The following is a 25,508-nucleotide window of genomic DNA, read 5'->3' on the forward strand; positions in this document are numbered from 1 at the left end:
CGAGGGCACACCGATATTGGCAGGGCAGGTCCCCGTCGTCGTCCTCCGACCCCGCGTTCACCTCTAACGCATCAGCCACAATCTACCTAGCACCTCCCGCCCAGCAAAGCAAACTCCTTGCCTTGCCTCAACTAAGCCACCTTTTTTTGCCCCTATATCTCCTTGCAGCTATCAACGCGCAGGCGTAAAAGAAGATATACACCTTTAGGACACGCGCGGCGTCGGGAGGCTTCAAAAAGCCGGAGGTGGGCGGGACTTTCTCTGAGCGCTGTCCCTTGTCTCTATCTCTCTCTCACACACACAAAACGCTTCCATCCCGCCCCTAACTCCGCTTCCCTCCCTCCTGATTCGCTTTCGCTCGGCCGGCCGTGCCGTAGATATGCAAATGAGGCTGCGAACGTAGCCAATCAGCCACCAGAGGACGAAACGAGAGAAAAAAAGAAAGAAAAAAACATAAAGCAGTAGCAGCGGCGGCAAACGGTCGCCGCTGGAAGGAGAGAGAAGAGGCGCGCGCGCGCGTGGTGTGTGTGTGTGGCAGGTAATGAGGGCGCCCTCGGGGATGTGGCGGGTGGTGGAGGAGGCGGCGGCGATGATAAGGGTCTGGCAACGGTTGGTCGGCAGAAACCCCCCCCCCCGCCTTCATTTCCCCTGAAGCGATGGGCAGCGGAGCCGGGCCTCTCTCGCTCTCTCGTCTCTGCCTCCTCGCTCTCTTTCCTGCATCCTTCGTGGCTCAGTTCGGGTCCCCGGCGCCTCCTCCATCCCTCCTGCCCTATGTCCCTTCCCTCCCACCTACCACATCTCCCTTGAGAGGACGATCCCCTCGGACCCCCCCCCCCTCCCTTGAGCGGAGGATCCGGTGAGGAGCAGGTATGGAAGGGGCGGGGGGAGACCTGACTCAATTGCCTGAGGAAATGTGTGGGGAGGAGTGTTTAGGTCCCATGGCAGGTTCCCTCCCTCCCTCTCTCCTCTTCACCTTTGGTTAAATTTCCGTGTGTGAAGGATGTGCATATTGTGTGTGGTGTTGCTGTTGCTGCTGCTGCTGCTGCTAATAATACAAAACCTTCCCTGCCTGCTCAGCAACTGCTGCTCTCCCCACCCACCCTTCCCGGTCATCCTTTAAATAAATTAAATGATGATGATAATAAATAATTTTATTGAAAAAACTAGAGGGGGAAGGCACCCACCTATCTGTCTCTTCTGGCGGTGGCTGCCTTCATGGGGTTATGGGAAAAGGGGGAAACTCCCCCCCTCCACAGCTTTTTTGCCCCAATTCTTTCTCCTGAGGAGTGTCACACCTTTCTTTTTTTAAGGGCTTGGAGAAAGGGAGATTATGTTTTTGTTCATCTATCTGCCCCTCCTGGTCTCTTAGAAAGGAACCCCATTTTTAGGGCAGGCAGGGGGCACCAGCCTCCATTCACAAGTGGAGAGGCCTTCCTTAGACATTAAATGCTTCTGTTGTTTGACCCAGATCCTGCTTCTTCTGGCAATTGATGTGTTCTTTCTTTTCCTGGTTGTGTGTATCTTTCACTCCTCAGGGCTTCATGCAACGCCTCTGTCATTCTGTAAGATCATCTATCCCAACCAGGGTGATGCTTTTGCTCTGCTTTGCTCTGACACTTACGCTGGTAACAACTTGACTGTTCTCCTGGAAAAAAAAAGAGAGAAGGAGATGGATGCTTGGAGCTTCAGTTGATCTCATGGGTAGTTTAGAGATAATGGTTGCCACTTTCTGCTTAATTGCAGCAGCCTGCTTGAAATAGGGCTAAAAATAGTGGCTGGGAAACATTGATAATTATACTTTAACAGAACTCTTTTTTAAAAAAGAAAACATAACATCACTACATGTGGCTTTCCTTCAGTTTTGTATGATATATAGTAGGCTCATTTCTGGTCTAAGACTGGACACAAACATAAGAGGGAAAGATGATTTGAATGAGAAAATAAAGAAAGTCAGGTCTCCCCAGAATGCGTGGGAGTTATTCAAAACCACAGTAATAGAAACATGAGAAGAATATATACTGCAGATTAGGGAAGGTAGGACTGAAGCCAAGAGGATTCCAGTATGGTTAAAAGCAAAATCAAGGAATATATTACGGGTAAAAAGGCTTTCTTTAGAAAATGGAACTGTCCATAGAAGACAATAAAAATGAACACAAGCTTTGGGAAAAGAAACACAAGCAGATGACAAGGGATGATAAAAAAGAATTTGAAATGCTCATTGCAGAATACACAAAGATTAAAAGCAAATCTTTAAATACATTAGTAAAAGCAAGCTGACTGGAGAGGCAGTTGGAGTCGCAAGTATGCTAAACAAAGAAAGATTGCACAGAAGCTGAATGAATTATTTCCACCTGCCTTCACTGTGGATTGTAGAAGATGTAGGGCAGATCCCTTTTTAAATTAAAGTGCATCTCTGGGTTATTTGTGGGGCATAGGAATTTGTTCATTTTCCCCCCTTCAAAATATAGTCTGGCCTCCCACAAGGTCTGAGGGACAGTGGACCGGCCCCCTGCTGAAAAAGTTTGCTGACCCCTGCTTTAGGGGCTTTGACATCTGTTTTGCTTCCCAAGAGTTTTAAATATGAGCAGAGAAACCTGTTCACTTTAAGACTTGATAGGTTTCTATAACACCCTTACTAATAAGTCCCATGTACCACATTAATAATAGAGCCCAGAGAGTCTTGAGCTGTCACCTTGAGTTTTTTCATTGCTTCCTTTTTTGTGCTCATCTGTAATTGGGTATGACTTAAATGAAAGACTTAGTGCATACTTATTGGCATCACTCTGTACTTTTATGTGTGTCTTGTGCACTTTAAAGTTAATTGACAAAGGTGGTTCTGTACACACCCTTCCATGTGTCAACATAACCACTCAGTTTGAAGTAAAGTACTGAGCCAAAAAAGGTGTATGTGTGTATAATTGTTTTTCCAAAAACATACATACTATGTAAACAGAAGCCCAAGTTCACTGGCTTTTGTCAGGCCAAATTGCTGGAGTGGGGAAAGTATAGTAAAAAGTCACTTATGGGCAGTGCCATGCAACTAGTTTTAAGTAAACTGCTAGTGTCCTTCATTCTCTTTCACTGTATGATCACTTGTTACCAAAACCTGCAGAAATAAGTTTATGGTTTACTGCTCCAATGTAAACAATTGGGAAAGAAGCAATTTCCTCTCCTGCATTTTCATGATCCGAAATTAGCTACTGGCTTGCTTTGTTTCTTGCCTTCAATAAGTAATTTTCCTATGTTTGTGCATGCACAATATATGTAACCAAGCTGTCAGTTAATTGCAGAATTTATCTACTGAACATGGTAATGCAGCTTCACAATATAGAAACTTCCCTCTAATATCAGTGTTTCAGATATTTAACAAGACTTTCCATATCATTCAGTCTTTTTTCTCCCCATTGAAAAAGCTGGGTTACAAAAATCCTAAACACTTGAAATTTAATGCTGGCTGGCAGTAATTCAAGTTATACTTGAAATATCAATTCCATGGTAGTTTGTCTCCGAATCTATCATTTGGCACAGACTTAGGTAACTGTTGTATGTGGTTCTTTTTTGCTAGCTCAGAAGAATTTTGCAAGTTTGAGTTGGTCATGTCCTTTCCAAATTGACCTCACAGATCTAAAGCTGTCTTCCTGAAACCACATTTGCCTTGGCAGCTCCATGTGAAGTTGGGAAGATTATAGAGCACTCTACTTATTTTGTATGTGTTCATTATGGATATCTGCTTACACCATGAACAACAATGAGTTGCCTTTCCCATGGTAGTGATTATGGTTGCTGCTGGGCAAATTTAGTTCATGTCAACATGTCCATTGTAAGTAACATGCACTACCCTTGCGGATAAGTGCCTTCAAATTTTATTAAGGCTTGGCTCTGCACCATTACCCTGAAGACATTCAATTGTTAAAAGAACTGGTATGTTTACTTTATTTTTTTAACAGGTATCTTCTATAGTATCTTTTTCTAGCAAGTCTCCTCAGGGGTTCCATGAAGATGGTTGTCCCTGGGAGTGCCCCTATAATTCAGCCAGACCATAGTCTTGGAACTGAACTCAGCCGGGGCTCAGCAGAGAACTCTGTGATGGGTCCCGATACTGAACCAGTGGATGATCAAGTGGGCCCTGAGCTGGAAGAGGTGCGGAAATTACAAGAACTTGTGAGGAGACTTGAGCTCCAGAATGAGCAGTTGAGAACTAGAAGCCTTCAAAGTGTGCCAGAGGCAAAACTGCTGAGCCAAGCTGCCGCTAGAGTGGATAATTGCAATTCCAGGCTCAATGGGATGGAAATGAATAATAGCATCAACACTCTGATGGATAAACAGGAATTGCAGATAGTGGCAGACTTACACTCTGCACTGAGTAAAATGAGTTCAGAAGCAGAGGAGACTGATGACATCTTGCAAAAGGATGTAGAGGCCACAGAACAGAACAACTGTACCAGTGGTTGTGGGGAACAGCCTCCTAACCCAAAGTTTGTGAGCAATACAGAAATGCAGAACAGTGATGCTAATACCAATGACTTGTCTAGTTGGAATGGTGGCAGCACAGTGCTAGTAGAAGACTTCATCACAGGTATTGAGCCAGCACTGAGAAAGAGCGAAGGGGATGCAGAAGTAGAACACCTCTTTAATGAGACAACTCTGGATGAAGTGGAGCTGTTAGAACTTGAGAATGCTGACGATGAAGAGGACACCTGGTAAGTCACTCAAAATTATGCCTATCAAGGGAGGAGGGAACTGGACCAAATGTCTGGAGCAGTTTCTATTTTGTTTTGTTGTTTTGAATTGAGATAAAAGAAATGAGGCCTTCATCTGTGTTCAGAGGAATTAAACCAGGACTCCTTGGTTTTGTCAGCAACTTTTCCTAAATGTAAAGTCAAAGAAAAAAATGGACATTTGGGCAGTCACTATCCACCCATACTCTGGAAGTGGAGAGGTTCTAAGGGAAGCAGCCCAAAAAAGTCCACAAAAAGTGTAACTGCTACTGGCCCCTAGAGCTATTAGTTAACACAGCAGTGTAAAACGATGCATTACAGGTGCATCACTCCTCACATTGTAGTTGTGAGGCGGGTGGTTGTTTATTTTGGGCCCTGCCCTGATCAGTTCAAGAGACAGCCATAAACTGAGCTGGAAGATATTAAGGAGTGTTTGCCTCCGGAGTGTAGGATGCATTCCCACTACTACTCACATTTGATTTTGCCGAATGTGGTGGGGTGTTATTGCCAGTTCTTGTTCCTCATACAACACGTGTTTGGTACATAAATTATATATAGACATAATAAAATGTGTGGAGTGGCCCTGAGCCACTACTGCTTGTGACAGTTATTTACTTACTTTAAAAACCTGTATCCTGCTTTTCACCATCTAGGTCTCAAAGCAGCTTACAAAAATAGAAATATACAAAATACAACAATTAAAATATCAACCTCATTTTTTTATTTTATTTTTGCATGAATCCAGCTATTCATTAGAAAGAAATTATGTATAGTCATTTTTTTCCTGGCTGGAATATGCTTGCTGTGGAGGCTTGTGCATTTATAATTTTTGTGGAAAGGTATGTGGGAATTGAATGTTAGTTGTATACACCTTGAATTTTTGTGAGAATAGAGAACTTCATTTATCTAAAGCTGTATGTGACTACTTCTCAGGAAGTGAGTCATGATACTGGTTGTAGTTATTGCTCATATGTCAATATCATAGATAGTTACCTAATAATTTGTGGCAGGACTTATATTTTATATAGCCATGGGTCTTGCTAATTCTCTGAAGGAATGTCACACCTGCTGCATTCCAATAAATGCCTGTTTTAAAGATAAGTGCGAGGAAGTTCCATCTTAATTGTTCATTCTGTTTTTCACTAACAAGCCTTTGTGAGTGAAGTGTGGCAGACTTACCAATGAGAAACGGAGGTAGAGGTATCATTCCTGCATTTCTGCACTTGAAGCTGGTATCTAGAGATTACTTAAAGCACTGTGGCATACCTGCTTGCTGCGGTGTACCCATATCTTGTTGTGGATATCCTAACATAATATAGCTTTTTGATAGAAAATGGATTGTAATACAGAAATAAAGGTGCATTGTGTGTTTATACTGTAGTACTCTGCTTCAGAACAAGATCTTATAAAATGTAAGAAAAATATTAGTATTTTTTTCTATTTGGAATAAAATGGAAGACTTCCTCAGCTCTTAAAGTAGGGGCTTGTCTTTGTTTTGTGCTAGGACTTTTCCCTTTTAGTTAACCATGATTTTTTCCTTTCTTTGGCTAAAGAACCAGTCTTGTTTAGAAGTTAAACAATGAAATTTGTAAATTCCCAACACTTACTTTTCCCATCCTTCTTGATGTAGTGTCAGTTTTTTTCTCTTAAGCTGTATGAATGAGTAACTCAAAATCTTCGCAGTTTGGAACTCTCTTTTAAAACTATTAAAAGGGGTCTCTTTGAGTATTTTTGTTAAGTCGTGGGTTGACATAGCAGCCGGCACAGCGATCTCTTCAAGTAGCTCTTTATTATGGTAAGCTGGAATAGAACTGACAGTGAACAGCTCAGCCGGCCTGTATTTATAGGCAGCCGGCTGTCACATTGTAACCACAACAGCCCAGAGTTCCCGCCTAAAATAACTGCCGCGGACCTGAGTGAAAACTATCTACAGACCTGAGTGAAAACTATATACAGTATCCCCCTGTTGGCCCAGGGTGAAACTACACTACATAACACCCCTCCCCACCGAGATAAGGCGTTAGTTACAATCGTAATGGTTTCCTTATATACAGCACTACGCGTAATGGTTCAATTAGGCACAAAAGCATATCGGTTACATTTCCCATACTTAGACCAACAGTGATACCTGTCCAACAACATAGTCCTTTAAATGAGTTGGGCGCTTGGAAACTCTGCCAGACCGCCGGGGACTGGTAGCCAAGTCCGGAGGGCCACACAGTTCTCGCTGAGGCTGTGGTGCGACCCTAGGTGGCGTTGGAACCAACTCCCCTGGATCCGCTGCTGTGAGTGGAGCCTCCGCAAGTGGAGTGGTCTGAGTCTGTTCTGAGACGGCTTGGTTCGGCTCCACGCTGGCAGTTTGCGAGGGAGGTGTAGGTGGGGCCTCGCCATCTGTACGTGTCTCTTCTGGAGCCGCAAGCGCAGTTGGGGGCACCTCGGTAGTGTCCAAGTCCCCAACCCTGCGCCTAAGTTGGTCTATGTGCCGTCGCCACAAGCGCCCGTCTTCGAGTGCCACCTGGTACGAGCGAGGTCCAGTGACTCCCACTACTGTGGCTGGCACCCAAGGGATGTCCCCCACATAGTTCCGGGCAAAGACCTGGTTTCCTGGGACAAATGACCGTGGTGCGTTGGCACAGCCTGGGGGTTCAGCCACGGCAAAGTCTGGGTGTAGCCGGTCGAGCGGTGACCTGAGGCGGCGGCCCATAAGCAGTTCCGCAGGACTCCTCCCTGTGGCCGCATGAGGGGTGATGTGTTGCGCGAACAAGTATTCGGCGACCCGCTCATGCCAGTCTCCCCGGTCCAGGCGCGCCAGTGCCTCTTTTGTCGAGCGCACCATTCTTTCCGCTTGCCCGTTGCTGGATGGATGAAAGGGTGCTGTTAGGGCATGGCGGATGCCCAGTCCCAAAAGATACCGCTCAAACGTGCCTGATGTGAACTGCGGTCCGTTGTCAGAGACAAGGACATCAGGACACCCATGCGTTGCAAACAGGCCTCGCAGCACCCGGATGACAGCTTCGGTAGTGGTGGAGGGCATCAGGGCGACCTCCAGCCATTTGGAATAGGCGTCCACCACTACCATAAAGGTCCGGCCGTGAAAGGGGCCAGCCAGATCGATGTGCACCCTCGACCAGGGTGTCTTTGGCGTCTCCCACGTGTATCCCTTAGCTGCCGGTGGTGCAGGCCTCGACTCCTGGCACGCTTGACAGGCGGACACCCAGGCAGTGATGGCATCGTCCATATTAGGCCACCAGACGTAACACCGAGCCAACGCCTTCATTTTGACAATTCCCGGGTGGCCAACGTGCAGAGCCTCCAGGACGCGCTGACGGAGTCCCTGGGGAATCACGACGCGGTCTCCCCACAGCAGACAGCCGCGATGAGCTGAGAGTTCATGTTGTCTGGTTGCGAAGGGCTGGAACTCCGATGCAAAGGGCCCTTGTGGCCACCCCCTCCACACCCAGTTGAGCACCCGGCTGATGGTGCGATCCTGGGCAGATGCGGAGGCCACAGTGGCAGCCGACACGGGCGCTGCCGGAAGATCCTCAATCAGAAGGAGCGATGACGCTGGAGCCGGGTCTTCCACAAATGCTGGAAGAGGGCAACGGCTGAGGGCGTCGGCATGGCCCATCGATTTCCCCGGGCGGTGGATGAGCCGGTAGTGGTAGGCAGCCAGGAAAACAGTCCATCGCAGCATGCGTGGTGAGAGGACCGGTGGAGTTGGACGATCACCGGCGAGGAGGCCCAGGAGTGGCTTGTGGTCAGTGATGAGGTCAAAAGTCCTGCCATAGAGGTATTCATGAAACCTCTTCACTCCAGCCACAAGTGCCAATGCCTCCTTGTCGAGCTGGCTGTAATTCCGTTCCGTCGGAGATAGTGTCCTGGAAAAGTAGGCGAGTGGTGCTTCTCTTCCATCTGGAAAACGGTGACTAAGGACAGCCCCGATGCCAAAAGGTGAGGCGTCGCAGGCAAGGACCAGCGGCCTGGATTCACTGTACTGTACCAGCACACTGTCCGAAGAAAGGAGAGCCTTGACCGCGTTGAAGGCCGCCGTCTCCCGATGACCCCAGGCCCAAGGCGTCTTAGTGCTAAGGAGTCGGTGAAGAGGCTCAGCCACTGTGGCTTTGTGGGGCAGGAACATGTTATAAAAGTTCAGCAGCCCCAGGAACGCCTGCAACTCCGTTTTGTTCTTTGGAGTGGGGGCCTGCTGGATAGCGCGGATCTTGGATGTGGTTGGATGAAGACCGGAGGCATCGATAAGATAGCCCAGGAACTCTACCTGTGGAACGGCGATCTGGCACTTCTCCCTTTTTACCTTGAGCCCGGCCTCCTGGAACCTGGTCAGCACGGCACGGAGGCGCTCGAACAGCTGCTGGTGTGAGTCTGCAGACACCAAGACGTCATCAAAATATGGTACCACGCCCGGAAGCCCTTGCAGGAGACGCTCCATAAGGCCTTGGAAGATGCCAGGAGCCACACTCACCCCGAACTGCAACCGGCGGCAACGGAATGCCCCCCGGTGGGTGACGATCGTCTGGGCTTCAGCAGTGGCATCATCGACTGGCAGTTGTTGATAGGCTTGGGCAAGGTCCAGCTTAGCGAAGACCTTACCCTCACCCAGGGAATGCAGCAGGTGTTGGACAACAGGAACCGGATAAGCGTGCTGCTGAAGTGCCTTGTTGATCGTGCACTTGTAGTCAGCGCAGATTCTCACCGACCCATCTGGCTTGACAGGCGTGACGATGGGGGTTTCCCACTTTGCGTGGTCAACCGGCTCCAAAACTCCTTGGGCGATCAGTTTGTCCAGTTGTTCGTCCACCTTAGCCTTGAGAGCAAAGGGAACCCGGCGTGGCTTTAGCTTGATGGGGGCGACTTGTGGATCCAGGCTAAAGGAGATGGGCGTACCTGTATATTGGCCCAAGGTGCCGTCAAAAACCTCGGCAAAGTCTTTGACCAGACCCTCAGTCTCTGCGTTAGAGATGCAGTTGATGCCGGTGACTTCCAGGCCGAGGGCATCAAACCAGTCTAGCCCTAGGAGGCTTGGCCGCTGACCTTCGACCACCACCAACCGGAGCAGGCCCGAAAAATCCTTGAAGGCGATCCGGAACCGGCCAACGCCTACCACGGGAACGTCGTTTCCCTGGTAGTCTCTCAGGTGTACGCGGTGAGAGTCGAGTTGCCTTTTGGACACTCTGGGTACCAGTCTTTTGATGGTGCTCCATGACACGATGGACAGGGCAGACCCGGTGTCGATCTCCATGTCACATGGAGCTCCTTCAATGAGCACCGTGACGTTCAGCTTGCGTCCCGTAGGCGAGTCGGTTTGGCCAATCGTGGTTCCAGACGGGCAGCGGCAGTTGGTGAGAGCGAAACAACTTTCCTTGGCAGACTGGAGTGAAGACTTGGACTTGCGAGTCGATGAAGGGGGGGTGTCAGACGGAGCCGATCGGCAGACCTTAGCGATGTGGCCCCTTCTGGAACACCTCCTACAGATGGCGTCTCTGAATCGACACTTGGCACGGGAATGGTTGCCTCCGCAGCCAGCACATTCCGGTTGGCCCTTGGACTTCTGTTGGAACTTCCTGCGCTCCCGCTTTGTCTGGTGCACATCATCGTCTTCACTGGAGGATGCCTCCTCACTGCTGGCCTCTTCATGATGCACCGGAACGGGCTCCCTAGCAAGACGCAGGCTGCTGGACTTGCGGATCTCCTGAGCGGAGCGTTCAGCAGCTTCTGAGGCCACAGCCTCCTCAATGGCTTTCTGTAGCGTGAGGTCTGGCTTGGCTAGGAGACGCCGTTGCAGATGGATGTCCCGGACCCCGCAGACGATTCGATCCATCAGGGCATCGTCTAAGTCTCGGAACTCACAGTGCATTGCAGCCTGTCGCAGGGCGGTGGTGTAGTTGTTGATTGACTCCCCCTCTGCCTGGTTCCTGTGGTAGAACGCATGGCGGGCAGCAATCTTGGACGGCTTTGGTGCGTAGTGGTTGCGGAGCTTCTCTTGGATCGTGTCCCATGGTGATGCCTGGACTGCTTCAGGCGCAACCAACGCTCGGGCCGTCTCAAACACCTCAGGCCCACAGAGGCTGAGGAATAGGCCCCGCTTCCGATCCTGTGATACTGCTGTCAGTTCGTTGGCTTGGAGGTAGCAGTCGAACCGAGCGAGGTAGGAGTCCCATGATTCAGAGGCTGGCGCAAACGGCGGTAGAGGCACAAGTGAAGCCATGATTCCGATGCCGGCGTGAAGGGCGATGGATGGAACACAGTGCTCTAGCCAGAACAGTCAGCTCTGAACTGGTTCTGCCCAGTGATTTCGCTCAGTGATTTCGCTCTGTGATTCAGCTCAGTGATTCAGCTCAGTTCAGAGGCTGGCCGCATCTGGCTGTGCTCTGATGTCCATCAATCCCATCCTCGTCGCCAGTGTTAAGTCGTGGGTTGACATAGCAGCCGGCACAGCGATCTCTTCAAGTAGCTCTTTATTATGGTAAGCTGGAATAGAACTGACAGTGAACAGCTCAGCCGGCCTGTATTTATAGGCAGCCGGCTGTCACATTGTAACCACAACAGCCCAGAGTTCCCGCCTAAAATAACTGCCGCGGACCTGAGTGAAAACTATCTACAGACCTGAGTGAAAACTATATACAGTATCCCCCTGTTGGCCCAGGGTGAAACTACACTACATAACAATTTTACTAAAAATGTATTCGGTAAAAATTATCTGCTCTAACCACAAGCAGTTCAAGTTAGTAAAAGCTGCTGCTGGATAGCTTCTTTTGCTGTAGCACCATTGCTTGTTGGACTCCACCAGAACCACCTAATTCACCAAGTATCATTAGAAAAAATAAAATACAAAAATTACTAACTGACCTTGAAAGCACACTGACTCCCTATTTGCAGTGTAATAAATGTAGTTATCTATTTGGGGTGGGCATGCATACTGTATATAGTTCATGTTGCTTATTTCAGCAGCTTACCCCGGCTGTAAAGGTAGACAAACTGATATAATTATTTACTGAATCAGCATGTTAAACTTTCTCCTTCTGCTTAAGGCTATATGTGTCTTCAAGAAAAATACCAGCAGATGAAAAGGAGTCTCCCCTGAAGTGGTGTAGGCATGTGTTAGACAATCCTAGTCCTGAGACGGAGGCAGCTTGCCGTACCCTAATTAGCAGACTTGACCAAGGTAGGTGAGCTGAATGTGTTTGAAAGGGTGTTTTAATATTTTGTGTTGTATGGCTGCTGAGAAAAAAAAACCAGAAGGGTCAAAATTATTATTGTCAGTGTGATCTTGTCCATGTCTACCCAAAAGAAAGTGCAATTGAGTTCAATATGACTTATTCCCTGGAAGGTGAGTGTAGGATTGAGGCCTTGGTTGTCACAAGAATTACCAAGCAGATAAACCATGAAGGTTCTCAAAGCACCTGCAAAGTTAAATTTGATTGGACAATTCTGCTCCTTCCATAGGTAGTATTTGGAATTTTGCAATTGAATTTAGTTCAAAGAGCTTTGGTACCTTGATCTCTTGTTTTGCTCTTTAGCATTTTCTTGCCAGAGCTTAAACCACATTGCATTAGCACTAATGGCTGGGCAGGGTGCCATGGAGATAATCTTTCTAAGCTTGCCAGAGGCAAGGTGGTGTACATGATACTTGGGCTGAGGTGGCTTCATCAGTGGATGATAATACTAAGTAAACAGCTTTGGTAACTTCATGTCAAATAGAGAATCACTTTTAACCATAAATAAACATTTTCTTGAATTTTTGATACTGTATTTGCTTCAAACAGTTTTTCAGAATAAAGATAATTAATCATAACATAATCAATGTGTGATGTATTAGTTGTTTAAAAGTATACATGTCTGTTATAATAACTATTCTAGATGTGACCAGTGCTATGGATGGAGCTGAAAGCTCCTGTACCCCAATTAATCTTTGTTTATTTTTTCAACGTAGGGGAATAATATGCAAAATTTATACTTATTATCATATCTGACTCAGTTAGCCCAGGACTGCTAACAATCGTTAATGTTAAAGCCATCAATATTGTAGTAAACAAAAGTAAGGCTTTATGATCTATACTTAAAATCATCATGCAAACCTCATAATTCTTATTCACAAACAGGTGAGTGGTTTTTTAGAGAGCTCTGAAAAATGAAAGTCCTGTGGATTCTAATTCTATCCATGCCTACTCAAAAGTAAATTCTTTTAGTCCATTAGATTTCATGTTAACTGTCTACACACCATATAATAATATTGAAGACTTCAATTTCCTATCATTCATAGCAAATAATAGTAGATGGATGATTATCCTCCTTATGAGAAGTATAAACTTTATATGCCAACTTTCTGTTAAAACTTGTAGGCATCATGGAACAAAATAATAATAAATACATCAATATAAAAACTGTAGGTGCAAAAGTTTTTTTAAGTTACAAGTTTAAAAGAATTACATTCTTGATTAAATGATGCTATTTTAAAATATATATTTTTGGGATGGGGTAGAATGCAAATAAAAATCTGTCCTTTTACTCGGAATCAGTATCTGAAAGATTTGTAGTTACTTATTTTGGAAGATTTGCATGTATTTTAACAAGCACCTCAACACTTTTCACACATTTCAGTTTGTTCATTGGTGTGTGAAAATGTTCAAACATTGATCATTTGCTTCATAATGCAGAAAATAGAGGTCTGAGGCAAGTGAGAACCAAGAAGATTGAGTGGATGTGTTCTACATAGATAATTGTATGTTCCAGTGGCAATCTGCTTGGCAGAATCCTTCTCAATTGCATTTCTGCTTCAAATACTGAAAATATGTTTTGTATGTACTCTGCAATACTCTTAGGATTGCTTGTTCAGCAATTAAGTCAAGTTGGTAGCCATGTTATAATTGCTAATTTTACTAGCTTTGATCTTGAATATAAAAGTTGCATCCATATGTATTAACTGTGGTAGCAATATGTTTTAAAAAAGCTTTCAGAAGGGTTGTGCTTACTGTGAAAAAAAGTCATAAAAGTCCCATTTGCTCCATTTTAGGCCTTGGTTATAGGGGAGTAAAGAATTCCCATCCTCTTTTTTAAATGAGCCCTTCAGACTTCTGTTTTCCACAGATCTCCTCTTGCACCAAGGCACCAGGATTTTGTTAGCCTACATACAGCCAGCAACAGAAAACTGACAAGGCTCTGATGACTGGTACAGTGGAGAGAGACACATCCCTCCAAAGCCCAGTTTTGTCACTTGGCATCTATCAGCCTGCTCAGGGAGGCAGAAACACAGTATAATTGCCTGCTACTGGGTGGCCAAATATTAATCTTACTATTTTCAAAATGGCTCTTAATATGCGTAAGGTGAACACTGTAATCATTTTGTCTTGAACTATTAAACAAGCCTGTATTCAGACCCTGGAAATATATTCAGACCACCTGGAAATGTGTTATATTGTTCAGGCTTCTACCCATTTCCATTTTATGGCTGAGTTGGTCTCTCTAGAAGGCATTCAGTTAGCTTTCAAAGAATCTAAATGTCCATTGTATCATGAGGTACCATTCTGAGTTGAGGGATTTCAAGGACAAGATGGCTCAGAATAAGGCTTGATTGTTCTCTGCACTAATAACACCACTCCTTTTTGAACTCTCAACATTAACTTGTTTTAGATCTTAGCTGCAACTAATGATGGGAAATCTGTCTTTGATTTTAAATGTCTGTATGCCAAGTACCTGTGGACTATTCATGCAGGGTTTTTATAGCTGTTATTTGCAGCATGTCTTTCAAAACTTCTTAATACACTTTAAATGAAAGTGCTTTAAGAGAGCATTGAGAAGAGAAGGACAACATTATTTTCCCTCATTCGCGCAAGTCCACAGATGGCTGCTTCATGGGACTACTCTGCCTGTATCTGGATCAGCAGGATAGCTGATTCACACTGATTACTCTTGGATGTCTGATTTCTAGAATGCACAATGTATATTGTAAATTATTATCCTGTACCACATTGGGTGATGTGAAACAAAGCTCCCTGCCACTGCTTGGGGTAGGCCAGCTACTTTACCAGCATAAATGTTAATTGCACTAGACTGAGGCTAGCTTTGCTCCTCAGGACTGGCACAAAACGATATTTGTGAATCATTTAAATCCTCACTTTCAGGATGACGTAGAGGTCAAAATTATCTTGTCTTCCCACATAGGGGAGCTATCCCATCTACCCTGTCTATATATTATCTGGGAAGCATGGAAAGAGGAAGCACTATTAGTATTTCAGTATAATGCATGAAGCACTCTCCTTCTGTCTGATATTTTTGATGCTGTCTCAGGTATATATGGGGAGGGCATTATAAGCTGAGGCAGAAGCAATTGTATTGTTTGTCTTTACATGTGCAGGCATGCAGTATTAAGCCAAGGAGAGAACCCTGCATGCAGAACTGAGAACTGTCTTAATTTTTTTCTATATTCCAGACTTTAAACTGTTGGTAATCAAATGATTTGTTTGTATTGTGTTCAGGGTGAGTGTGTCTGGCATGTAATGCATGCAAATGTAGTCTGTCACTCCTTCTGCCCATATCTTTATTTAACTTGGTAAAGTTACATGGCTTTCTTGTATTTTCCTTTAGCCAGTAGGTGGAAATCCATGTATTGCGGTCCACTGGCATCTTCAAGTGTGCATAACTTGAATACAGACACAGGGTCCTGTAGCAATGCACTAAACATACCCGGGTACTGCAAATCAACTAACAAACCGCTACTAACTTGTGGCAGCTCAGGTACGGCATGGCATTGGGGACAGTTTCAGAGGACTGGAGGTGGGAGATGCATGAGGGAGTGGGGGAGGAAGAGGTGAGACTGGCTTGGTATCTTCAGGCTTAACGTGATTGCCTAGTTCTTTTTCTTGCCTTTGCCTAATGCTGATTGTTTAGACCTCTTTGCTTGTTTGTGCTAATTCTGGGGAATTTTAAAAGTTTTATTTCTTGAGAGAAAAGTCCACCTCCCAGCACAACTGAGCATTTCATTTCTGGGGCATTTGATTGGTCTTTAAGATAAAGCCCTGATGAAGCCTCCTGTTACAGGACTTCCCTCTGCTGCTTTGACACTTCATGGTTTGTATGAAGACTTGTTGTTTAAGTTGCATGTGTAAAATTCCTTCTGTATTGGGGGAGGATTAGCTTGACATTTGAAGTCAAAGGACTTTATAGAAATGGCACGTGAGTTTCTTTGCTTAGACTTGGGAAAAACTTCAATTGGTCAAAGTGTTTTCCAAAGAGTAGTGTGACCAGTATGCACAGGTGACAACAGCATAACCAGACCACATAACTAGAGGCCAATCAGATGCCTATGGAAAGCCCACAAGCAAGGCATGATAGCAATAGCCCTTTCCTGCTGTTGGTACTCAGCAACAGACAAATTCATGCCTCTGAATACAGTGGTACCTTGGGTTACGAACTTAATTTGTTCCGGAGGTCCGTTCTTAACCCGAAACTGTTATTAACCCGAGGCGCTCTTTCGCTAATGGGGCCTCCAGCTGCCGCCATACCACCACCGCACGATTTCGTTCTCATCCTGGGGCAAAGTTCGCAACCCGGAGCAACTACTTCCGGGTTAGCGGAGTTTGTAACCTGAAACATTTGTAACCTGAAGTGTTTGTAAACCAAGGTGCCACTGTACCTGATCATAGCTGTCATCATGTCTAAGAGTCTGAGGGAATTAAGATTGCTGAGGTTAGACTTGAATGCACATCCTGCCTAAATACATATGAACCATGTAATATAATTAGCTTAGGTTCTTGGTCTGTGAGTAAGCCTGTATTTTCCTTAAGGTGTCCTAGGGCTTGGTTAGTAGCCATTTACCTGGTTATCTATGATGAGTAAGAATATCTTTGGGCAATCAACCAAAGAAACTTGACAAATATTGGACTGTAGGTTGTTTCCTTTTAGGTCACAAATGAACTAGAAGATGGGTTAGAAAAAAACATGATAAATGAAAGCTGCCTTATATTGAGGTGGTACATCTAGCTCAATATTATCTACACTGACAGTGGCTTTCCAGGGTTTCAGAGACTAGGAGGCTTTCTCAGTCCTACCTGAAGATGCCAGGGTTTGAACTCAAGACCTTCTGCATGCAAAGCAAATGTTTGACAGCCCTTCTCCACAAACAAGCAAACCTTTGTAGGGACTCGCAGTGGGTTTGGACAGAAAAGGGGCTGTTCTTCTCTCTTGCCCAGTTTTTGTATTGGGCTTTTAAATTTTTCAAATAGTCAATTATTTATGATGTTTTCAGGCAAAAAGTGTTCCCCTCTCTGAAAGTGTCTTATAGGAAACTTAGGACTCAGCCTAAATCCACAGTGTCTGAATCGAGGAGGAAGGGATAATATGGAGGACTCCTAAATCTACCTCCAGCAAGAGGACAAGAAAGGTTTTGATTGTTGCAATCTAGAAGGCTTTGACGCATGAAGATTTGGTGATCTGATTTGGTTTATTTGTTTTCGTCATAGCCAGAAGAAGGGGTACTTTTTATTTTAAAAAGAACATGTCTACAAATATTGTATGAACACATTTCATTCTAAAAGACATCTCCCTTCGACTTACAGTGCCTTTTATCTTATTTGGGAAATGGGGAATGATGGCAGTTAAGAGAGTCACTAGGTCATCATAGGCCTAGCTGTAGTACCACCAAAATTCTTTCAAGGGCCCTAGACCATTCCCTGCCCCCCTACTCCCCTACTTAGATACTATATGCCATTGGGCCATTAAATTATTATGACCTTCCCAAAGTGAAGGGCAGGATGTTAACAATAATAGGTAAAAAGGTAAAGGTAAATGACCCCTGGATGGTTAAGGGGACCATGGGGTGTGGTGCTCATTTCGCTTCAGGCCGAGGGAGCTGGCCAGTATGACTAAACCGCTTCTAGTGTGATAGGACATCGTGACGAGTGCCAGAGTGCATGGAAACACTGTTTACCTTCCCGCTGCAGCAGTACCTATTTATCTACTCACACTGGCATGCTTTCAAACTGCTAGGTTGGCAGGAGCTGGGACAGAGCAATGGGAGCTCATCCTGTCATGGGGATTCGAACCACCAACCATCTGATCAGCAAGCCCAAGAAGTTTGGTGGTTTAGACCACAGCACCACCCGTGTCCCTAGATGAAAACTATGTTAAATGCAAACTCTGTACTTGTGGGCCTTCTCTGTAATTTAGTTATATAAGGAAGTTCTCTTACTCAGAAGTAATTGCTAATTAATCTTAATGGTAAACATGAATGCTTTATAAGGAAGTGTCACTGTACTCATTACTAGACTCAAACAAGGCTGTGTACCTAGTATGCTACTACTAGTGAGTTTTAAATAATACTTTCTAGTCCTCATTTTGACTTTTCTCTCTCCACCACCACTTCTGAAAGGTTATGTGGGCATGCATTCAGCATTGAGCTCTCAGTCTTCCGTTGACAGTGAACTCAGTACCTCAGATGACTCTATCACGATGGGATACAAACTGCAAGACTTGACAGATGTGCTGGTTATGGCCCGTCTACAGGAAGAAAGTATGTGAAAGCAATTTATTTTCCTCTACATTAGGACAGTATCACCTACAACAAGAGGTTTTAAAAAAACTGCCCAAATAGAGGCTAAATAAAATTTTACTTTTGTGTTTTCTCCCTATATGTAACATTTTAATTTTGTTTTCTCGCATTATATGTAACACAGTAACATAAATTCTCCACTTAGATTGGGTAATTGAGTAGCCCTGCTGAATAAATTATATTGATACTAGTAAATGTTGTGAACAGTATATGTGTAAGGACTACTGTTGCTCTGATGAATGTAAAACCTTTCAGACTCATTGCAGTTGCTTCTGGATCAAGAGCACCTTTTCAGTTTAGGTGATGGTCAGGTGTACAGGCTGATTTGGGGGAAGAAAATAAGTTTGACAGCAAACTTAGCATTTGCTGAACAGGAGAACAGGTTGGAATAGCATATCTAGTCCTGGGGCCTTGGTCTGGAAACAGTATCTTTGTGAAAAGTGCAGCAAAATTCCGCCAGCTTCTTTAAACTAAATAAGTCTTTTACTATCTGCAGTGTATGAAACACATATGGAGCATTTGGTTTCTCATACATATATGCACTTCACAGCTAAAAAACTCGTTGAAATCTCCATGGATTTTGTTATGCCCTGAATGTGGGTTTGCAGGGTGTCTAGCTTTCACAACTGCAATTTCAATGTTCTGAAGTCACTGAGAAGACATGAGGTTAGAGGCATCAAAAGCTGTGGCATAAATTAGTGTTTTTTGGTGCAAAAATGTGTCCATCTTATATATTGGGATCTTCAGTTGAGCTGTTGTGTTAGCTGTTGTGTTAGTCTGAAGATGTTTTTGCTTAGGTGGGATTTAAAATGGTAACAAAGTAACTTGAATTATCCTATTAAGAGAACTTAAACAGGAGCAAATGGGCAGGGTGGCTGCTTGTTAACAGTATTATCCCACTGGAAGACAATCCAGTCAAATAGTGGGGAAGCAAAGATCCATAACAAAAGAATGGATGCAGTGTGTGTGTGTAAATGCTTTTTGTTGTTGTTTCAACAAATGTCTTGTTAACCTTCCTAAAATTTAAAATTCAAATGATTCATTTTAAATAACCACACACATCGCTGTAAAACTATATGTATTCCGGCTGGGGGAAAAGTCAGGGCTTTCCCCCCAGCTGGAATACATAGCAACGCAGTTCTGGCACCTCTCAGGTGGGTGTCATTGCCATTATAAGAGAACATGGTAGGCATTCATGGTGAGTTCTGGCACCAATCTAGAAATATAGCATTGTGTACACAGTGCTAGTACTGTTTGTACAGTTTGTAACTAGGTTTTAAAAGTAGCATAAAATGTGAGCACCTGATGGGAATATATCATGCTGAATGATTATCTTCCATCTCTAGGGTTTGGAACAATATTTCTGATTGCACCACTGTGATTGTGACAAGCAGTGTATTATGTCTTTGCTTTCTGTCTGGTTTAGTAGTTCAGTGGTGGGTCATATCGTAGAAACTTCAGCAAAGATATGTCAGGCAAGAACTCTGGGAAAAAACAATGAGCAATAACTGTATCCTTTGCTGTTGGCCATACTTTAGGTCTTCGCCAGGATTATGCCTCCAGCTCAGCCTCTGTTTCCCGTCGTAGTTCCAGTGCTTCTTTGCATTCATTGCGCAAAGGCACCTACAGTGACCAAGACTTTGACACATATAGTCTGGAGGATGAGGATGATGGCTGTTCCTTTTCCTATCATAGTAGCCACAGATACTCACCATCCCCACTGAACTCACCACGGTGCCAGTCCCCATCCACAAACACAGACTTTGGCAGGGCAACAGGCACCCGGATTCACACCTCCCGGAGAGCAGTGCAGAATTCCATTCCGGAAAGGCTGAAATATTCTGGGAATGAAGGTATGTGATTCTCTTGTTGAATCCAATCATGTTTGAGAAGATCACGTGCCTGCAGTGGTTGTGTAAGTGAATACATTAAAGCAGTTGGATTTCTCATTGTCTTTGCATTTCTTTTATAGAAGAGTTAAGGCACAGCATGCCTAACCTGGCCAGAACAGGTCGGCGTTCCTTGGAGTCTATAAAGAACAGCCGCAGCTTGGAGTCAGATCTGCAGGTTCCCGGTAGTCGACTCTCCAGAATCAATCAGCCATCGGCTGGTAAGTTAGCTTTTCTTTCTGTGAATGTTGGTTACTTATCTTAAAAACAGATAAGACAGAGGTACTGGTGGGTTGGGGGTTATGATAATCTTGCAATAGACATGCAGCCTGTTCTGGATGGGGTTACACTTTCTGAGAAGTAGCTGGTTCACAGCTTGGAGATGCTCTTGGATCCATCTCTGCAAACTAGTTGTACATTTTCCCGAGGGTGTTGGACCGAAGTTCATTCATGGCATTGTCATCTCCTGGTTTGATTATTGTAATGTGCTCTATATGCAGCTGCAGAATACAGCTGCTATGGTTTTGTCTAGAGCCAGGAGGTGGAACATGCCATCCTAATTTTTACCAACTTGTTTGGCTACCAATTTTGTGTCTAGGATCAATTCACGCTTGGGTCCTAAACAGCTAGTAACAGGTTATCTCAACAATCGCTTCTTCCATAAAGCATTTTTTGAGAATTTCGCTTCACTTCTGAAGCACTTCTTTCTGTCGCTGCATTGATAATTAGGAATGAAAACAGGGCCTTTTCTGTTGTGTCACTCAGTCTGTGGAACTACCTCCCAAGAGAGGTGCATCTGACTCCCTCGTGGTCTGCTTTTAGGATGGCATTGAAGATTCTCTTCCAATGGGAAGTCTTCAGGAATGAACTCTAATGGCTATTCTTGGGGTTGTTTGGGGAAGGGGGTGTCCTGGTTTTTTTGTTTTGTTAGTGTTTTATTTTAAATTTTGTAATCCTGAGAAGACAGGATATAAACTTTGTAAATCTTTTTGTGGTCTCACTTGTGCCTTTTCTCCCACCCTACCTCAAGGTCTGGCTCCAAGTAAGCTCCGCTATTCCTCGGGTGCTGGGAAGCCACCCTTAATAGTCCGACAGCCAATGAAAGCAGGTTCTTGTGCCAGTAGTCCCATAACACCACAGCAGTCCGTTAGAGCTGCTGGTTTTGCCAGTACTGTTGGCAGAGTTCGAAAGCTACAGTCTTCCACACAGCATCCAAATTCTGCTGGTGGTGGCAGTTTGGTGGCTAGAAGCAATAGTATGGCCACAGGAGCAAAACACGCCCTTCCAAAAAGTAGAACGTCCATTGGGGGAACATCCTCCCTGAAGAGCAAGCTGGCACAGCCAGCCAAGAGGTAAGAGCTAAAAGCTTTAAGTGCAAAGTAAAAAAAGGATGTTCTGGGCTTGTGCCCTGAGAATTAAGAAGTATCTGTGCTGTTGGCTTGGTTGGGATAGCAATATTGGCTTCTAATATTATTTGCATTGGAGTCAGGACTCCACAGTTTTGCTCACCACAACAAATGCCCATCACCCTTGGGCAAGAGTCCAAAGGCATTCTCCTAGTTCTGGAGATGCAGTGTGGGGCAGAATGATCCCTACCTCATCAGCTGAAAAATTGGTAAGAAAACTGTAACTTTTTTTTTGTTGCTACATGGCCAGGTGCTTGGAGCATCTGGCAAGCACAGGCGCAAAGCAAGCTTCTGCCTGCCGTCCACTTTCAAGATGGAAGTTTGTTTCCAACTTCATGACATCTCAGGGACACAGTGCAAAATCAGAGGCAATGCTTGATTTGTGGTTATATGATCCTGGCATCCACAATTTTTTTGGCTCACCAAGGCCAACCAAAATTTGTCGACCAATTGTGATAATTTCCTTCAACTTTAGAGGAAAACACAGAAGCTCTATCAGAATTCAGTGGAACTTCCTTCTGAGTGGTCAGGTTTAGGGGCAGTGTGTTAAGTTTCTTTGCTTCAAACATGAAATGTAAAAAGGCAGACACGATGTGGGATTGAGGATTGATCATTCTATGATATTATGGCAGTGGACAAAGCTGTATTGTAACTTTTGAATAAATGCTTTTGTTTTTTCAAAAAGGCCAAATATAAGCATGGAGGTGGATGTGAGGGCAGGTGCTTGCAGCAAGAGATTAGGGAGTCATTATAGTCGAGAGTTGCTGTTACTTTTGCTAATTCTGAACTGACTTATTGGGTGAAGTGCTGTCTGCATAATTCTGTCCTTTTTTTCCGGGCATGTTGCACAAACATGGAACCTTGATTGTCACATAGGAAATCCATCACCCTATGTGACAATCAAGGTTCCATGTTTGTGCAACATGCCCGGAAAAAAATCACCCCCTATGAAAAGACTGCATTTTTAATTGAACAAATAAGAGTACTGCTCAATACCTAATGTTTCTCTTTGGTGGATATAAGAGAAGCAGTATACATTGTAGCAGGGAAAGTTGTGTTACATCTATTTTGCTGCATATCAGTTTTCTGGAACCATCCTTTCATTATAACTTCCCAACACATGCACATGCAGTAAAACACATTAACACCTGTTTTTCTTGCAGCTGTGTAGAAAACAGACGTCCTGAGCACATTTGGGGAGAAAGCTAGTTTTCTTTGTGCTTGGAGTTTTTTAATACAGCAGAGCATTCAAACATTAAAATTCTTGCTGTACTTTAGCAACAGATACAGCACATAAGTGCTAATCATGTATGTTGGCTCTTACTCTATTACAGTAGCATGTGGCTACTCCTCTAAAGTACTTAATTTTTGTATCCCAACAGATTTCCGAAGGCCAGTGTTTCTGCTGATGAGTCTTGGAAAGAAGGGTGCTTCTGAGCCAATGTGAAGTTACAGTGGTACCTCGGGTTACATACGTTTCAGGTTACAGACACCGCTAACCCAGAAATAGTACCTCGGGTTAAGAACTTTGCTTCAGGATGAGAACAGAAATTATGCTGCGGTGGCAGCGGGAGGCCACATTAGCTAAAGTGGTACCTCAGGTTAAGAACAGTTTCAGGTTAAGAACAGACCTCCAGAACGAATTAATTTCTTAACCCGAGGTACGACTATACTGCTAAACAGTGACTGGTTGGTTTGGGAAATACTGCAGTTGGACCAAGAGCCCAGCTGGCTGGGCAGGAGGAGGTTCTTAAAAGTCTACTCATCTTTAGCATCAGTGCACCTGAGCAACAGGGATATTTTTCTGAATTCATGCCACCTCTTTGCCTTTGTTTTATTTCAGTGGTAGAAATTGACTGCCTTTATTTTGCTTTAGCTGTTATATTCTTATTGCTTTGTACTTGGGAATATAGAAAGCTTCCTGATTACACTTGAACATTTGTTTGAACATTCCCCCCAAGGGGGGGGGGAGACGAGCACAGGATAGTGCCCCTATGGCTATAAAAGCATTTGATTTTTGGGGGGGTGGGGGTTTCCCTCCCAAAAAGCATCTAGAGAAGTAGAAGTAATTAGAAATTACAGTGTCATATGGGGTATCTTAACTTTTCTAGGAACTTTTCAGAGGTTTTCTAATTATCCCAAGTATGGGTATCTCAGTTACTTTGATTATAGTAGTGGTTGAAGCTGGTTTTTGATCATTGATAGTACACACTTCCAAATAAATATATCAAAACACCAAGACTCTTATGTGGTTTCTTGAAGGGCTGCTGTGTACCCTGTAGTGAATTCATGTGTACCTATTTGCTCTTTTCCTTGTATTTTACCTGAGTAATGACGGTCTTTGGTGTATTATTATAATTTTATTATTTATGAAATTTGTATGCCACCCTTCATCTGAAGGTCACAGGGAGAAGTACAAAATGAGAACACAAAATACATAAAAACAAACCAGTAACCCCCAAACCCATTTAAAAGGCCACAGAATATTTACTTAGCCTAAGTCCTGGTTCTAGAAAAGGGTTCTTGCGTGGCACCTAAAGATATGTAATGAAGGTGCTAGATAGGACTCTGTGGAGAAAGCATTCTACAAGTGGGAAACCACTGAAGAAAACACCTGTTTTCATGTTGCCACCCTCTGGAACTCTTGTGGAGGGAACACACAAAGAAGGACCTCTGACGATGATTGCAGAGTCTGGGTTGGAGTATATGGGAAGAGGTGGTCCAAAACTTTCTAGGACAAACCCAGCAGTTTGAACATGGAAACTAATTGGCAGCCAGTGCAGTCGGGCCAGGATTGGTGTAATATGCTCAAGCCACCTTGCCACCGAATTCTTCACCAGCTGAAGTTTCTTAACTCTCTTCAGAGGCAGTCCCACATAATGTGCTGCAGTAATATAGTGTAGGTAGTACTGCATCTGAAAGCAGAACAAGTGCTTGATGTTTCTCAACTGGTAATCTCAGATACTAAAATCCTCCTTTTCTGCTTTTTGTACAACTTGTTATATTTTACTGTTTTTAATGAAGGAAATTGAATTTTCAGCTAAATCAGTGCCTGCTGGTGCTTGCTATAAATACAACACAATCATACCTGGGAATGCAAACTGGCCTGCCACTCCTAGTTCCTGCCACCAATGTGACTTGATATTGTAGTTAGTACCTACCTTCTATTTAATACTAAAGTTCTGTCTTTAGGGAAGCTGTTAATGTTTAATAGGTTATTGTATTTTAGTGTTTTGTTGGAAGCCACCCAGAGTGGCTGGGGAAACCCAGCCAGATGTGCGGGGTATAAATAATAAATTATTATTATATTATTATTTCAAAGGGGTATGTGCACAGAGTGGGGCTGTATGGTTTCTTTTGTAAAAGCAAAAAACCCCTTCCCTATGGCACTGTCTTGCCTTGAGAATAATGTGAATTCCCATGAAAAGACCTGCATTTGGTGTAAGTCTCTGGGGAAGTTAATTATATGTAGGTATTCTGCGGGAGGAATATTGCCCTCAAATAATGAAAGCTTTTACTTCAGTACTTGTATATTAATGGTGTCACTGAAATGGCAGCAGCTGAACTCACTATTTAAATTTAGCATTTAAGTGGGATGGGCTTGTTGGTAATAAACCTGAACTAGTAATTAACAGTAACTTGCAGCTAAGAGTTAACTAATAATAAGCAGAAGAGTGGAGTGGACAGTCATGCTTGTGAATAAAGCTGGACTTAACCTAACATAACAAAAATAACAAAAGAGGATGTATTCATACTAAACAATGCTCAAAGGTAGAAGAGCATGCCAACTCAAGTACTAGTGACTTCCCATTTACAAAAATAAAGCTGTTTTCAGCTATTGCATTGCCAAAAAGCAAGATCTAGACTAAGCTTAATATACCCTCAATCCAGACATCTGAGGGTGAGGTGCAACATCACAGATGCACATTCCAAT

The 25,508-nt window shown here is 44.1% G+C and overlaps 1 protein-coding gene across 4 annotated transcripts; it reads left to right on the forward strand.

Annotated features, from left to right (window-relative positions):
- The first annotated feature begins 435 nt into the window (after positions 1-435).
- Positions 436-23,813, forward strand: LOC114589010 (SLAIN motif-containing protein-like). Of its 4 annotated transcripts, XM_028714915.2 has the most exons (10): positions 440-538; positions 1,536-1,586; positions 3,948-4,700; positions 11,765-11,898; positions 15,318-15,467; positions 18,100-18,240; positions 19,818-20,132; positions 20,252-20,389; positions 21,199-21,520; positions 22,957-23,813. In XM_028714915.2, exons 3-10 carry the CDS (start codon positions 3,994-3,996, stop codon positions 23,009-23,011), a joined length of 1,962 nt encoding a protein of 653 aa, XP_028570748.2. In that variant the 5' UTR covers positions 440-538; positions 1,536-1,586; positions 3,948-3,993; the 3' UTR covers positions 23,012-23,813. The 4 variants fall into 4 exon arrangements, with proteins under 4 accessions (XP_028570753.2, XP_077778593.1, XP_028570748.2 ...); XM_028714920.2 differs by lacking the exon at positions 1,536-1,586 and having other exon boundaries at positions 436-538; XM_028714917.2 differs by lacking the exon at positions 440-538 and having other exon boundaries at positions 1,160-1,586.
- Positions 23,814-25,508: the final 1,695 nt, after the last annotated feature.

The sequence above is a fragment of the Podarcis muralis genome, chromosome Z (assembly GCF_964188315.1).
Source record: "Podarcis muralis chromosome Z, rPodMur119.hap1.1, whole genome shotgun sequence".
Lineage (NCBI taxonomy): Eukaryota > Metazoa > Chordata > Lepidosauria > Squamata > Lacertidae > Podarcis > Podarcis muralis.